At 36.4% G+C, this 17,027-nt stretch overlaps 1 protein-coding gene across 2 annotated transcripts in view; it reads right to left on the bottom strand.

Annotated features, from left to right (window-relative positions):
* Positions 1-2: 2 nt before the first annotated feature.
* Positions 3-17,027, bottom strand: part of ntm (neurotrimin) — a 56,156-nt gene continuing 39,131 nt past the window's right edge. The window contains exons 6-7 of one of the 2 annotated variants that reach the window (XM_057820227.1): positions 15,707-15,858; positions 3-8,298 (exon numbers count right to left, since the gene is read on the bottom strand). In XM_057820227.1, coding sequence (XP_057676210.1) covers positions 8,198-8,298; positions 15,707-15,858 — 253 coding nt within the window. In that variant the 3' untranslated portion in view covers positions 3-8,197. The remainder of the gene's footprint in view (positions 8,299-15,706; positions 15,859-17,027) is intronic. The other variant, XM_057820228.1, reaches the window with a different exon arrangement.

The following is a 17,027-nucleotide window of genomic DNA, read 5'->3' as shown; positions in this document are numbered from 1 at the left end:
TTTTTTACTCCAATATGGCTCTTTCAACATTTTCGGTTGCCGACCCCTGCCCCTGGATGATTTTGAGCCAGAATGTATCGTCATTTGTTTTGATGAGTCTGCGCAACCAGGTCAGTTTGCTCAGCACTGCAATAGTGCGCATGCGTAATACTTGAAATAGGCAATGGACAAAGGCAGTTAACTGAGCTAGCTGAGCCACTCCGGAGCCCTAAAACTAACAAATAACTAGCAAACTGCACGGAATTGTTAAAAATCAGCTCCACCAACTATGCCTTACTCAAATTTATTTTAGGGTACCAAAGGGACAAAAGGTTAATGTGTTATTTTTCTGACCTTTATTTCACCGGGCAAGGCAATTGAGAAGAGATTCTCATTTGCAATGCCGACCTGGCAGCAGACAGACACCAGTAAAACGAAGCATAAATAAAAGCAAATGTATATGGCGCAAAACACTCAGGTGACTCGAAACTCTGCCAAGCCCAATTTGCCCAAATTTCAAAATTGTACTATATGCATGTATGATACATCACTGGAAAACTTAAAATCTCAATTTTCTGGGGGAATAAAAATTTTGAACAGGAGGGCATTTTTAAAACGGAAAAAAAAAAAAATTTAAACAGCAAAACCCTAACTGGAGGTGAGAGCACACGAGAGCATAATTAAAGAGGCCATGATTTTCATGAGGTTTTATCGCGTACTTGCCGTTTTTTGATCCAATAACTCCATGTAGCATGTATCACCGAGTGTCAAGACACAGCTTTGAATGGCCACAGCCGGATTTTGGGGGGGATTTTGTGGGTGAAAAAATATATAATAATATATAACAAGGTCGCGCTGCAGAAATCGCAGACATCAAGCAGTGGTCGAGATTTTCTTTTTCATATATTTACTCTTTTAAACATTTTTTAATTTTTTTATTTTTCTTTGTTTGGATCGATTATCATCTAAAATATTGGGGAAAATGCGACAGTAACGAAAAAAATACAATTAAGCGATAGTTATGAGGTAGCAATGCGTGACTTTTTTACAGACGCTAATTTTTTCTTTGTGTCGTAATCTGTTTAAAGTTTAAAATATGCGAGTGAACAATTTTCTAAAGTCGTTTTTTTTTTTTTTTTAACTAAATATTAGACATCAATTAATAATTATTAGCTAAAAATGACAGACATTTCGAATAATAAATACGATTACTTTCCTTCTTTTTATGGCTAGGTTAAAATAAAAGAGGTTGCGCGACGTCTGTAAACGGGGGTTTCCAGGGTAAAACGGACAAAAATAGTTCGGGGACTTAATGCGCCATAATTCTGCTATGGCAGCATATAGACATATTGTTCTATCAAACACAAAAGTTCTTTTGGCTAAAAAATACAGCAGTTTATTTTTAAAAGGGGTGGGGAGCAGAAAATGCTTTTTCAGCTCTGTCTGTTTTCCACCATATATAAAGACAATAAATGTGGCATTTGAATGTACCCTAAGATGTTTTATATTATCATAATTTTTTTGCCACATGAGAATATTTCAAGCACAAAAATCCAACCATCTTCAATGAGTCCATTGAGGTGACATAGTGGAATTTTAAGTTACATGAACCTTTATTAAAGTGAGGGGGGTTGTAGTGAAAGTCATTAACAATGTTAACAAACCTGCAGAATTTTAAATTAAAAAATTGCTGAGTATATTTAATAAGGATTCAATACGGGCTAATTCATAATGGGCTAAAGTAAGCCTGGAAACATCGGGGACACTGTAGGCGTGTCCGTTGACTGTGCTATAACTGAGCTGAACAGCACTACAATGTTTTCAACATGTGCACCTTTTCATGTACAGTGGAACATCTACTTACAAAATAATTGGTTCTGGAAGTAGTTTTGTAACTTGAAAAGTCTGTAAGTAGAGACGCGTTATACACGTAAATGCCCTAATCCGTTCCAAGCACCCCTAAATTCAGACATCAATCTTTTATAATGCAAAAACAAAACAAAAAATGCACCAAAACATGGAATAAATAATATGTTACAATTACATTATTGCAATAAACACAAAATCAGAGTTGTGCATCATGTAAAAAAAAAAAAAAAAAAAAAAAGAATAGAGTAAAGAATTAAAGTCATTGGGAGTACAGACAATAGCGGTCCCTCTTAGCCAATTGGATGCCAGGAATGTTAGGCAATAGCCAATGGAAGAGCAGTTATAAGTATGTTACATTCAGTAAACTGTGGGAGCTGCGAGTACCAGCCATACTGTGTTTTTGTCTTTCGTATCCTGAAATTTCTTTCGTAACAAGAGGCAATATTTACCCGTTAAGGTGTGTCTAAACCTGAAAATTTTATATGTAGAGACATTCGAAGAGGTACAACTGTATTTAGAAACAAATAATCAAAATGAGTGGCGGGTCTCTTTAACCCAATTCGACAAAGGAAAACGGCAGACTATGTACTCAATTCCCAATGTATTAGGCTGCGTTCAGACTGCAGGCTTATCTGATTCCAATTGGTTTCTTCCTCAAATCTGATTTTTAGGGCTGACTGTTCACACTAATTTTGGCAAGTATCCAAATCGGAATTATTGACTCATCTAACAGGTTGTTGTGGCAACAAATGGGGTCATCCACCGTAAAGTGACGTCACTTGGAGGCATCTCGTCCATACCGGGTATCAAACTACCTCTAGTATGTGGTTTAAATTTGTCTCGCAAAAATCGGATTTCTGTGCTTTGTGACTACATGACAAAAGAGCCATCCAGTTTCAACTGGATGTGCTAAAAATCGGATTTTGGCCGCCAGTCTGAACAAAGCCTAAATGTGTTTGAGTTGACTTGCCTTGGATAGGAATTTTATTTGATAATATTGTCCAGCACAAGTGATTTCTTGAAGTACTGTTATGATATTGTCTAGTTAACCTGTGCACAACTTGAATTTTGTAATGTGTCAATGAAAAACAACAGGAAAGAGACTGATGTACGTGGAAATGCGTTTTTTGTGATCATGCCTGTAGTGTTGGTGAATCAGTCATCCAAGGGCGTAGGTTTGGTCTCAATATCGGTAGGGACGATAGAACAGCATAACCTACATGTACTGTAAATTTTGCTGGGGACGGGGCATTAATAAGACCAAACAGATTGGGTGAACGGTGGTCAGGGCTACATTTCTCACTAATATGAACCTAATTAAATGATAGGCTAAATGATTAATGCAAAATAAATCTGTAGTGACTCATACTTTCACATTGCAAATGTATAGCGTTTTAATCTGATATTTTTTCTTAAATCTAGTCAAATAATTTTCTCCATCTTGTTTTGAGTGTTAAAGGCTAGTTAGCAGATTAATGCGTCCCATTCTTCCACCTACTTTAAGTAAATATGACTATTTGTTCTTATGAAGCCCATACATCTAAAGGTCGGTCATTTTTCACCTAAATCAAGAAAAAACGCTTTCAAATAATGTTTTGAACAATATATATTCTTGAATTAAGAAAATTTCTGATTTTTTTTTTTTTTTTTAAGAATAAATATACAAATATTTTGCTTATAATAAGTCTGTTAAGCTTATTTTCAGCAAGCTATTTTTTTTTTCCAAAAATCCAAGCCTTGGGCGGCCGGATGGCAGAGTGGTTAGCACGTCTGCAGTTCTGAGATCAAGGGTTCAATCCCAGCCTCCGGCCTTCTTGTGTGGAGTTTGCATGTTCTCCCCGTGCCTGCGTGGGTTTTCTTCGGGTAAACTGGGGAGAAGGAGGTAAACCTTGGTTCACTACATTTCTTAAAGTTTAATTAACGTCAACAGTAGAAAACATCCAGGAGGATATTTTTCTCAAAGCAGCTTCTTTCTCGAGTTAAGAAATTCGTACACATTAATGTTATGGTAACTCTGATGCAAGACAGAATTTCGGTGGCAAAATTAGTGGTGTGTTCCCCACCGACACAACATTGACGTTTAATATCCCCCGTCTTCGAAGGGGGTGGAGGAGGTGGCATGTTGTATTTCTGTTTTTGAATGCATGTGTGGGGGGGTGGAGGGGGGTCAAGTTATAAGCCAATCAAAGGTGCGTTTGAGGGGATTATATAAATGGTAAATGGTGTTATACTTATATAGCGCTTTTCCACCTTTCAAGGCGCTCAAAGCGCTTTACACTATCTCGCCATTCACCTACTGGTGACGCAGCACCAGCAAATAAGGTTGCTTGAAAGTTGGTGGGGACAATTTGAGCATCCTGAAAAGTTGGTAGCGTTATGTCCCTACCGTCCCTATGCAAACCTACGCCCTTGCAGTCATCTGTAGACTGCCTCTGAATCCAAAAGCCTACGCTTAAAACAGAATTGATCAGAATAATTGAGGTCATTATTCTCCCATCAAATGTGGACCAGCACTGGCATTTACTAAAGATGCATTACACTATCTATAGTAACATGAGTTATGACCTTATTTTTTTTTTGTAGTTCAAATATTAGGTTCATGTACTCAAGCTGAACCGTATTATCTTTCTTAATGTGTTATCATTTCCAAATGATCAGCACTTTTATGGCCTTTGTGTTAAATAGTATTAATGACATGGCTGAGGCTTCATTTTATATTCGTCACTGTTGTGGTGTATTGTCATGGTATAATTTTATTGACAATTGCTAATCTGTCCATAAACTGTTCAACTGTGAACTCATGTTGCCACTCATTTGTTCTTGTTGTCTGCCCGTTGGTTTTACAGGGAAAATAACTATTCGTTTTTATGACTAGAAATACAGTATGTATGAAGACAGCTAATTTTATCCGTTAGGTTGTCTTAAAAATACGTACCTGTTGGTTATTAGGCAAAGACAGGAAATTATGAACCGATCCGTTCATGCATAAGTTTTCATACAAATCATCGATGGTATGAACATAAAATATATATTATGATCAAACAAATAATATAAAATGCTAATTTAAAACTATACCTTGAAAATTAGAATTCATTAAAAATGTAGCTCTATACGATAGATATATGCTGAAATTGACTGCTTTTGTCACAGCAACAGACTTTACCAACATAGGCCACTTCTCCCAGTGGCAGCTACAAATATAATGCCAATACCACTTACATCTTGATATCTTAATGTTACTAAGTTCACAATGTTCATCCACTGATTTGACTTAGTGGCTTGTCTTGGCTATGATATAGCTTTATGTACATTCAAAACGGCACGCATTTTTACAATAAAACATTTGACACAAAACAATTGGTGTTTAAACTCCATCTAGTCTGATCAATAAGTAAATTGAGTGGATTCAATTAGCCTAATTTGCCAAACAAAAGTCCGCTAGCTTAAATGCAACGGATGCTAACGTATGTATGGTACCTACATGGTTACCAATTCTCATAGCAAATCGCTCACACATAACTCCACAAACTGTAGCTCTAAACTTACTTATAAATGCATACACAAATTTATATTAGCTGAAACAACTTACAGCCTTATGTGGGCCAAACCAGAGCCCAGCTATCCTTTATCTGCTCCTGAGTCATACAAGGCGTCGGTCCAACCAGACCCAACGCTACCACCAGAGAGCAGTGTATCCATCTTTAAACAAAATACAATACTTTTGGACTTTTTGGATAGTTATTTTGTAGGGATACTTAAAGGGTTAATTCTGACTTACGCGGAAATTCAGGTTACCTCGCTACCCACCTGTATATAATTACAAGTAAAGAAGAAAATTATATGAAAGTGAGCCTCATGAGAACTACTGTTATTACTGGTCTCAATTTATCAACCTTAATTTTTGCTCCATTGATTTCAATATGTCAGGTTTTTGCCGCTGATGGAGAGGAACTTTTTAGGTGACTGACTCCATCTAATGTTGATGCTGAGAAGTACAGCAGAATGTAGGCTGAAGTCGAAGTTCTTGTATGTGCCATAGTCAATTATATTTTCATAATTTGCTTTACATAATGGTCATTTTGCTTGCATTTGAAATACAGCTGTACAACAAAAGACAACATAATTACAAATGGCATGTTTAATAAAAGGATAGTGATGTAAGTAGATTGTATTATAAACTGTCAATTCTTTGGGTTGTTTTGACGTAATTTCTGCCAATTTGTACTTTTAATTTTTTGTTGTGTGTTCATACAAGGAAACAACAAGAAATTAGTTGGAATTCTAATGCCATGAGCATTTCACAGAAACATGATCAGTCTTTAAGGAAATAAAGTAAAACTATGCTTAAACCCATTTTCAATCAAAGGCAACCTTGTAAGCAAAAAATAAAGGAAACCACTAAGGCAAAACAAAAACTAGGACAGTTGCCTCATAATTACAACCTCATAAATCAAATAAAAATTGCAAATAATATTTTAAATATAACCAGATGGAATTAAATATATACAATGCACAAGTAAATACAATTATAATGTTTACATAAGTAAACAAAAGGGGTATAACACAATAAATCGCTCTGGATCGATACATAGATCGAAGGACAAATTGACTCATGGCAGACATTGTAATATCGGCAAAAATTATACCTTTGAACAAAGAATCAACATCATCATGACATTGGTTTTGTAACGATACAACCGAATCGGTAATAAAATGCACAACATTGATCAATATTGTCATCTTTTAGATAACACCATTATATTTTTCATTCAGATGATTTTTTTTTCTTGCAAGTGGTATAAAAAGTATCTGAACCTTTTAGAATTTTTCTCATTCCTGCATAAAATCACCGTTAAATGTAATCTGATCTTTGTCAAAATCACACAGATGAAAAAACAATGTCTGCTTTAACTAAAACCACCCAAACATTTATAGGTTTTCACTTTTTAATGAGGATAGTACGAAAACAATGACAGAAGAGGGGACAATAAGTAAGTGAACCATCACATTTTATTATTTTTTCCTCCACACGTGACATTGTGTGTTACACCCAAACAATTCAACTTTGGTTTCATTAGTCCACAAAATATTTTGCCAAAAGTGGAGTGTCCAAGTGCCTTTTTGCAAACATTAAAGGAACAATGTTTTTTTTTAGACAGCAGTAGCTTGCTCCGTGGAGCCCTCCCAGGAACAACATTCTTGGCCATAGTTTTACAATATAGTTGATGTGTGTACAGAGATATTGGACATTGCTAGTGATTTATGTAAGTCTTTAGCAGACACTCTAGGGTTCTTTTTTTCTTCGGGTATTCTGTGCTGAACTCTTGGCATCATCTTTGGTGGACGACCACTCCTTGGGAGAGAAGTAACGGTGCCAAACTCTCTCCATTTGGAGACAACTTCTCTGACTGTCGATTGATGATAATCAGACTTTTAGAGATTGTTTTGTATCGTTTCCCAGCTTTACACAAATCAGCAGTCATTGATCGCAGGTGTTAAGACAGCTCTTTTGACCGAGCCGTGTGCACATCAGACAATGCTTCTCATCAAGACATTTCTTCCCAGGTATGTGTTTTATAGTGGATAGGGCAGTTTTAAACCACGCGTCAGTGATTGGGCACACACACACCTGACTTAAAATGTTTGGTAAAAATTGGTTTTAATTGCTTTTTAAGTCTCCTTAAGCAGAGGATTCACACTTATTTCCCCCCCTTCTGTCATTGTTTGCATGCTATTCTCATAAAAATATGAAAACCTATAAATGTTTGGGTAGTTTTAGTTAAAGCAGACACATATATAACATATCATATCGTATTTGATGGTGTTTTTTATGCAGAAATGCGAGAAATTCCAAAAGGTTTAGATACTTTTTCATTCTCTATTGGTCCTCCAATCATATAGAAATTGACTGTAATATCGGCCAATATCATATTGGTGTCCAACAAATTGACATAGTATTGTCAGGATATTGTTGATTTACAACCCTATTATTTTACATTTAAAACAAAACAAAAACAGATAGCACACTGTTATGAACCGACTGACCCAAATCCATTCCACTTGTCTCTAGTTGACCTTGAGGTATTTTAGGATTCGCTTGAAACACCAGCTTTAAATATTATTTTTCTTGGATATGAATATAAAAACAGATAGAATTATTTCAAAATCCATTTAAATGGCAAAACATTTGTTACATCCTTAAATAATCTACAAAGAAAACAAACTGCTCCTAATCACATTTTTGGGGGAGACAATCATAACAGCTTGTTTGCAGATTAAATGACAACAACAACAACCATGTTTTCATTCAAACATAAAGCCACACAAATCTTGTTGAACTCATTCATCTTCAAAGTTTGAGCAGCAAGAACAGAAAAACTATAAAAAGGAGGCAGGTGTCCAGGTGCACACCCAGTGTGGAGCCATTGCCATCCTGAACTGCTCTCGGTCCTAAAAGGCAGATAGGACAAACAGTAAGTATATATTTTTTTATGTCTACACTGCAAATTTATAATGTCTTAATCAGATACTCTTTCTTAAATCTAGTCAAATCATTTTCTCCATCTTGTTCTGAGTGTTAAAGACTAGTTAACAGATTAAATCGTCAGATTATTCCACTTAAGTAAATATTACTATTTGTTCTTATGAAGCCCATACATCTAAAAGTTGGTCATGTCCTAAATCAAGAAAAAAATGCGTTTACATAATGTTTTGAACAATATCTATTCTTGAACTAAGAACATTTCTGCCGAACTAGCTTTTTTTTTTTTTTTTTTTTTTTTTAATTAAATTAAATATACAAACCGTTTGCTTAAAATAAAAACATTTGACATCAACATTTGATGGTTTTGTCTATGTTTAACAGTGTTTTGGCAATCACAGCTAACTGTATTTATTTATTTATTTATTATTTGCTTGTTCACTCATCAAATTCAAAATGTTTGACCAAATGTGTTACAAAACAATGTTCTCTGAGATGGTGTCCATTCGACAATTGCAATATATTTGCAATATAATTGAGTTAATGGTCAGTAAAGGGAAATTAGGCATTGTAAACTGAAATAAAATGATGCTCACTAACACACACACTAAGAACCCCCACATACACACACACCACGCACGCACGCTAGGGTGCCCATACGTCCTGCATTATGCAAGACATTAATGAATTTTAGAGCCTCGTTCTTCATCCTGTGCAACCTCAAGCAGGACGCTTATTTGTCCTCCTTTTTGGAGTTGGACATTGAAGTCAGTATGCATCTCGCCTAATGCAATCTTCTGATATGCTTGCAAGCATGACCATAAATGGAGTTGTTTATCACTGAAACTGCTGATAGTTTCACCTCAGATAATCATGGACTTTTAACTGTCAACGCAGCAAGACTCATGACTTATTTTGCAATATCTGCAAGAAGAGTTAATCACCAAACTTTCCAGACACACCTCCTTATTTTTATATAAGGAAGGCAGAGGTATCTGTTTAGTGTGTATTTCTCTACACGGCTTGTTCTGTAACTAAATGCACCCAGAAATTCCTGAAATTAAAACTGCGCAGTATTAGGGGCCGTTTACATGGTGACTCACCGAGAGTACGAACAATTTCAAATTTGCGTTTGCGTCTCCGTTTTAACAATGTCCCAATTCCGCATGAAAACGATGTAGTATTCATGCCAGGTCCTAGGGGGCAGTGCAGATTTACAGGGTGACAGAATGATGCACTTTGACCCCACCAAGCTCCCTCAGCCTGGAAAAAATATGCACTCGAAGCAATGTCATTTTTCTTTTGTTCAAAAAGGCACAAAAATTGAAACGTTCAACATATTTAATTTAGAAATATTATTAAAACAGTAAATTAAAGCCGACATTCCGCCATATTTGCTGTTTTTAATGTTTAGTAGCACCGCTGGGCACGCCCAATGTGACGTGTACGAGTGCTGACGTTAACGCCACGGTCTAGCGCCACAGGCGCCTTTGATATGCATGCCGAGGAGGCTCCCCTCAACCCCACGCAATCGGATTCTTCCACTTTAGAGGCAGGTTTCAGAATTTTTCGTCTTTTTCGTCTTCGCCTTCCGTCTTTGCCGACACCATATGCACGAGAGGCGAGTCCGCTACTCAGTCATTGCGTCTTTGTGTCGCAGAGTCACCGTGTAAACTGCCCCTTAATCTCTTGCCTCCAGTCTTCACTTAACAATCCAGTCTAGCCGTCTCACCTGAATTGAAAATGAACACGGGGAGGACATGAAAGACTGCCTCCAACAACCTGAATTCAAAACAGTCCAGTGTGTTCACGAGTGCTCCCTGCATTAACAAGAGCTACAGGTAAGCAGTGTTAAGAACTTAAGAAAGTGCTTAACATCAGATCTGCTGTCAACTTGTAGACACCACTGCAACAGATGAACCATAATGTGTTTTCAGCACAACTATTAACAAGAGAGTATTTGTTAGATTAAATCGTTGTTATTTGTGTTAGCACAGGAGCTGTTTGCCACTTGCTATGTTAGACTTGTCAATAGTTGTTGGTGCTGAGCTCTGTCATTTTAAATACATCATAAATACTGTGAAATATTTACCTACTCAATACAATAAACCTACAGTTATCCCTCACTACTTCGTTTTTTTTTTTTTTTTTTTTTAATATATACTGTCCATAAATACAGTATATATCGTCAGGCAGTGCAATGGAGTTGCTTATTAAAGTTAACGATGACTGACAGATGTTTGGGTTTGAGCTTGCCAGAGACACGAACTTCAGAGCGCTGCACTGTCAATCATCCTTTAACTTACTAAATAGTTGCTGTGGCAACTCACTGTGCGCGAAAAGTTTGAGCGTATTTGAGTGGAGTCGCTCAATAAAGCATTTAATAAAGCTGAGCAATTTTCTGCTACTTTATTCTTGTTTAAAAATAATTCAATGGGACAGTAACATGTTTCAAACTTATCATAATTATTACATTTGAAGTGCTTAAAAATCATCTATCAAAATATGCATATACATATTCTTTTCTTACTTGTTTTTTTCATTTAAATTATATTTTGGGGGGGAAAGTGAAAAACCATGTCTTATATGTATCTCTTTTCAATGCTAAATCTGAATAAATACATTGAACACACACACACAAAAAAAAATTGGTGGGGGTGCGCTACTTCTCGATTTTTGACTTATTGCGGCGGGTTCTGGTCCCCATTAATCGTAAAAAACAAGGGATCACTGTATATATTGTATCTTGAAAAAATCTTGCTCTATGTATTTAAAACGTTTTCTCTTTTTCATATGCAGCTGTCACATGATATTTTCTCTAAGTGTCAGGCTAACTGTTTACATAAATTCTATTAATAACAGGGATTTATATTTTTGCATTTGTTTATGTTTATACAAATTTGGTTTTTACATTTAAAGGTGCTATGAAATGTTGACAGTGCCAAAAATAAACATGACTGCACTAATGCAATTTTATATGAAGGAAATGAATTTGGCACTCAAATCTGGCCATTTCATTGTTATTCCACCCAAAACAACTAATCAGGGAACATCCTGATCATGTCTAGCTTTCTACACCGTAAAAAAAAAACTATTTTTGAGGGTAGTAATTATGATCCATATAAATCATACTTAAAGTATTTTGGTGAGCAAGTGAACTGCATTAAATTGGTTAGAATTAACTCTCTTTACCCAATTTTAATCAGTAAAAACTTCAACTTGAACAAACAAGATATTATCTACCCAAAAATATTAGGTATGTGCTCGAGGCTGCGCCAACGCGTTTTCTTTCAAACTGAAGGGAAGACCATTTCATTTAGCGGGACACTCCAACTTGGAGGACATCGTATAGTAGCAGGTAAATTTGAACTTGCTGTTTCTTTTGAAATTGACAATGTGAAAACATTAACTAGCCTGGTATGCTGCTTGTTAAATTAAGAAGCCCCTATAATAAAAGCATTTTATATTTTATTCCTGTCTTTCGACAGCCATTCCTGATAGCTTGCTAACATGGATGTTCAAAGCATAGCAACATGAGTTGCCGGTAATAATGTGGCTTGATTTGAACCATTAACCTTATTTTCTGACTAATTTTTAAGTAACAGCGTTCAGAATTGTTAAATGTTTCGTCCTTCAGTAAAATTGAGTAGCATGTTCTCATGGTGTTCTGTGAGACACACATGATGCACAACAGTTTGATTGAGCGCATTGCATTAGATGGAAAGCAGAAAGACGGGAGAAATTTTTATATAGGTATTTATCGACTAATCCGAGCAAAATGATAGTACGGTCAAATAGCAACAAGAAAATAGAAAGCCTATGGATAGCATGCTAGCAGACTGCAAAATTCTGCAGCTAATCCTGCGTGTAACATCGTCTTCTGTTTGCAGATTTTTTTTTTTTTTTTTGTGGGTAAGGCCAATGCAGCTGACAAAAGAAGACTAATTATGGTTTAATTTCATTACTCAGACATTTGTGTCACATCTTGTTCAAAATATGGTTTGCTATCATTTTAAGGTCACTTGTTGTAGTATTTCATTGCACCTTCAAAGTCATAAATGTTCTGCATTGTAGCACTGAACCTTGCAAGAATGATGGCAAAATAAAAATACTGTTATTGCTGTTGCTAAATCATGACAATTTATCTGTGTTATAGATACATATTCTTGTGATGAACGTGTTTTAGAATAACTGGCTCCAGCACCCCCACCACTCTTGTGACGATAAGTTGTACGGCAAATGACAATGCAATTGTACAGAAAATTTTAATGTTGCAAGAAGTAAATTTGGTTTCGATGTTGTGATTTTTCATTCCTCCCTGAAATGCCACAGAGCATCCTCCGTTTTTGGTCCTGTGGAAATGGCCACCCTAACATACGTACGCACGCGCGCACACTCACAGGAGCATAAACATGCACAAATTTTACAATCTCTTGCACAAACAACATGCGTTAGGATATTTAAAGTGATAAATACTCACAGTTGAAAGAGAGCATGCATAAATGGAAAAAAAAAAAAAAACATGTCACACAAGGAATTTTTCATGAATGAAAGACATTTTGAGTAAGAACAGAAGAACTGAACATTTTCATAAATATTTAGCACATTACCCATCATGCTAATCAAGGGGGCTGTCTGTTGCATGATTTGTCAACCCACATATAATCAAAACGTATATTTTTTCAGCCTACCATTGATGCTGGTTAAAATTCCAATATTGGTCAAGCTTTAAGGACTGCATTCAGAACAGCATGTCCGTGTATTAGCATCTGTTCTTCTTTTACTCGTTTTACTTTGTTCAGCATGCTTGCTGCTGGGGATGTCCCGATCCGATCAGGTGATCGGAAATCGGGCCGATCACGCCATTTTCAGAGGATCGGGTTGGGTGAAAAGGATCGGGTTGTTGATTTAAAAAAAAAAAAAAAAAAATCTTTCCTCTTCATGCTAGTACAGCCTCTCACCTCCATCCTGCTAGCTAAGCAATGCGGCCAAACATGTTTTTTTCTTGTTTGGTACTTAATGTTAATAATAATTGACAGGTTTGTATATTTGATCCAGCGAGAGAAAACTGGGGAGCTCTACGATCAAAGGCATAAATGTGTCAATCATCGTTTAGTTTGCTACACACCAGTCTGTGGCAACTGATTTGAGTGAGAGGCTGTTCTCGGCAGCATGAGTGCAAGTGTGAGTGAATTTGAGTGGTCTCACTCAATGAAGCATTAATTAAAGACAAGTATCGTCCGCCTCACAGTTTTGTGCTACTCAGAGGTTAATTTGTGCCGGATCCTGCCGGAACAGGATATGGGCACCTCTTGATTTTGGCCTCTCTGTGTTCCGGGACTTATTTGGGCAGATTCGGCACCTCTCGAGTATAGAAAATAATAATAATATAAAAACGTTTTTTAAAAATGTATAAAACAAAATAATATTATGCATAAATTCATTTACAGAACAAATTTACAATTCATTTACAAAACACGATCTTGTTTATAAATATTTAACGTCATTTGAAAGAGTCGGAGATTTGTTGATGCACTGAAAAGCTGGACCAACAAATCACGCTCCTGACATATAAAAAAAATAAATAAATAAAAAAATCTGGGAAATTCGCGGCATCTGGGGAGCAAGCAGCCAGGAGGATCAAACGGTATTTCAACATGTGAAAAAGACAGTTGCATTTACTGTCTTTTGTGCTGTGCAGAGTATAGCCCAAATAATTGTAAATTGTTGTCATACCATGGATTTTATTTGAAATTGAGGCTTGTAAGTCCCACAGCATGGCAAGTGGGCATTTGAGTGCTGTTTTCAGCACCATTTTCTACATATGTTCCGGGACCTGTGCCTGTATCGTCATCCCTGCGCTGCCATATGTACTTTGCATTCCGGCACCTTTTGATTTACAAATTAAGCACTGGTGCTACTACATTTTGTGTTGCTGCACCTGAAGAAAAACTATTAGGTGCAACCAATGCAAACAGTAAGTGTGGAGCCTTGGCAAACTGTATTGCAATGTTAATTTTTCCCAATATCATTCAGGCCTTTTTTGGGGGGTATTTCTTAAGGGTTAAAAAAGATACAAAAATATACTGTATGTTTTATACTCTGCAACACCCCGGAAACAGCGGAAGAGTAGGTACTTTAAAAAGTACAGTACTTTAACATGTTTGGAAATTTTGGTCAAATAAAAAACAAAAAGGTATCGGATCGGGACTCAGTATCGGCAGATTCTTCAAAGCAGGTGACTCGGACTCGGGTGCAAAAATATGTGGTTAGGATGTCCCTACATTTTGCTGCATTTTTTATGCAGGAAAAGTGCTATTTAAATAAATGTCTGATTGATCGATCGATTGAAATATGCCATCACATCATAAAAACATATACATACTGTACATATAGAAATTTCTCAGAGTGCACCTTACGATTCAGTCAAATAATTATTTAGACTAAAAAATAACTTAATTAGGTGTACATCTTTTTGGGTTTGGTTTACTCATTTAGGTTTTTGGCTCTGGCTAATTAAATTCCTTTCGGTGCATCCCTTTTTTATAAGGTTTAAAGACACAGTAGCGGCAGCCCAGTGAGAAAGCGCAAAACGACAGGAGCCACGTAAGCTGATGCAGACTCTGTCACGTGTGGCTATCTGACGACATCATTTCCTGGCTGAGATTTTTCAACAGTGCTAGCAAATGGGGAGAGATTTGTCTCAAAAATATTCACACAAATACATCAACAATTCACACGTTTTGTAGATCCACAAATATATCCAAGATTTTCACATGTATTTTTGAAATCCACAAATATATCAGCAAAATTCACCTTTTTTTTATTTTATTTTTTGTTATTATTTTGTGCGTGCACTTAACATGAATTATTGTTGCCAAAAATTCCACTTGTATTTGTTAATCAGCGGCCACGTGCATTTATTTTTAAGACAAACATAACAAGAAACGGTCAAATATTCACACACAAGCACATTCGCGATTCACACGCGTTTTTCAGATTCACAAATACATCCGTAATACTTACAAATACATTAGTGATTTTCACATGTCTTTTCCAGATCTGTTTTCAGGCTTTCCCAGTCATCCAATGATTTTTTTTTTGTTTGTTTTGTTTTTTACAAACGGCAGAGTTGCAGTTGTCATTTTTTATGGCATTTATTCTTGCCTTATGGAAATTGCAACTAATTTCAGTGACAGTTGTTTTCGGGGTTTTAGAGCCCTCAAACTACTATAATAATAAACAGCTATTTTATGTGTTGTATCATTCCTGTTACTTTACACAGCAGTTTCCAGTCAACAGTTAAATTCAAGGAATTTGACTCAGGTGTTCCTCCAGCATTGCACTGTAATGTAAATGCAAGATACATGTACTTACCATACATAACGATGCTTGTATTAGAGCTTCCAAGTTTGTTAATGGCAACACAGGTGTAGTTACCATAGTCACCATAAGACACATTAAAAAATGTCAGTTTGGACAGGGATCCAGTGTTCACAATCTCCATCCCGTCAAAGCCATTGAGGAATCTGATGATATAAGAAATTAATGGGTCAATTTGCATGTCAAATTTGAACAATGTGTACCGGTACATTTCTGGTAAAATTTTATTTTTTACTGCTCTCGGCAAAGGCCAGGGTTTTTCTGTTTTCTCTCCTCCCTACATCTCGTGTTGTCCTTTGTCTCCTCTCTCCGAGCCTCTCGCCACATTTCTCTCGAAATGAGAAAATCATGGAACTGATCGACTGTGGCCTCGTTCTTCAACACCGCATAAATACAAAACCGTGTCTTAAAGATGTAGTCCATGGATCAATTGATCTTGGCCGCCCAAGCACTTATTCATTATTTCTGTTGTATTTATTATCCGAGTCGAAATAATCTTTTGCTTTAAAAATTGACCGAAATCTCTCGGGCATGTCATGGCCACTGGATTGCCAGAAATCCAACCCGCAAGTTAGGAAAAATAAGTAAAAAAACAGACGTCTCTGGAAAATTTCTTTTCAAAGGGTAAATGGCCCAGTGACAAGACAGAAAAAGAGCTTACGACTTCCAATACAAGTTTTAACAGACAACTCCAGGTAGTCTGTTTGATATTTGGATTTATCGCGATTCCCAAAAAGCCAGCCCGCTCTGCATTATATGTGGCGCGACTGCTTCGCTAATGAACAATGTAGCCTGAAAAACTGATTGGCCACCCTAAATTAAAAGACAAGCCTTTGGAGTATTTTGAAAGAAAACAAAGGACACAAATAATTAATGGCAGCTACCATATCTATAAATGCAAATGCACAGAGAGCGTCATACTTGCTGTCTAACCGTTTCGCTAAGGCTAAAAAGTAGGGATGTACCGAAAGCAAAACTCTTGGCCGAAACTGAAAACCGAATATTATTAGTATAAACAACAGATGCCAGAATTCCAGTGAGTCAAAATACTCAAAAAAAGGTAAGAAACACTGTGATACGTGAACACTGGTGCATTCATTTTAAAATGATAATATCTGCTCTGGTCATATCTGAGAGAAAGTGAAAATTGTGTGTAGCTTATCTAGTCTTCTCTCTTGGCAAGTGCTGTGTTTATTCCGGCTGAATGTGGATGATGACCTCTTAAAATAACAGTAAGTAGCTACACAGGTGGCGCTGCAGGTTTAGGCCAAGAATAAGTCGAATGCGTTATATTTTGAATTTTGTTCTGTATTTG

The sequence above is a fragment of the Corythoichthys intestinalis genome, chromosome 18 (assembly GCF_030265065.1).
Source record: "Corythoichthys intestinalis isolate RoL2023-P3 chromosome 18, ASM3026506v1, whole genome shotgun sequence".
In the NCBI taxonomy this organism is placed as follows: domain Eukaryota; kingdom Metazoa; phylum Chordata; class Actinopteri; order Syngnathiformes; family Syngnathidae; genus Corythoichthys; species Corythoichthys intestinalis.
Note: the sequence above shows the minus strand (reverse complement) of the source record. Positions and strands in the feature narration are given on the sequence as shown.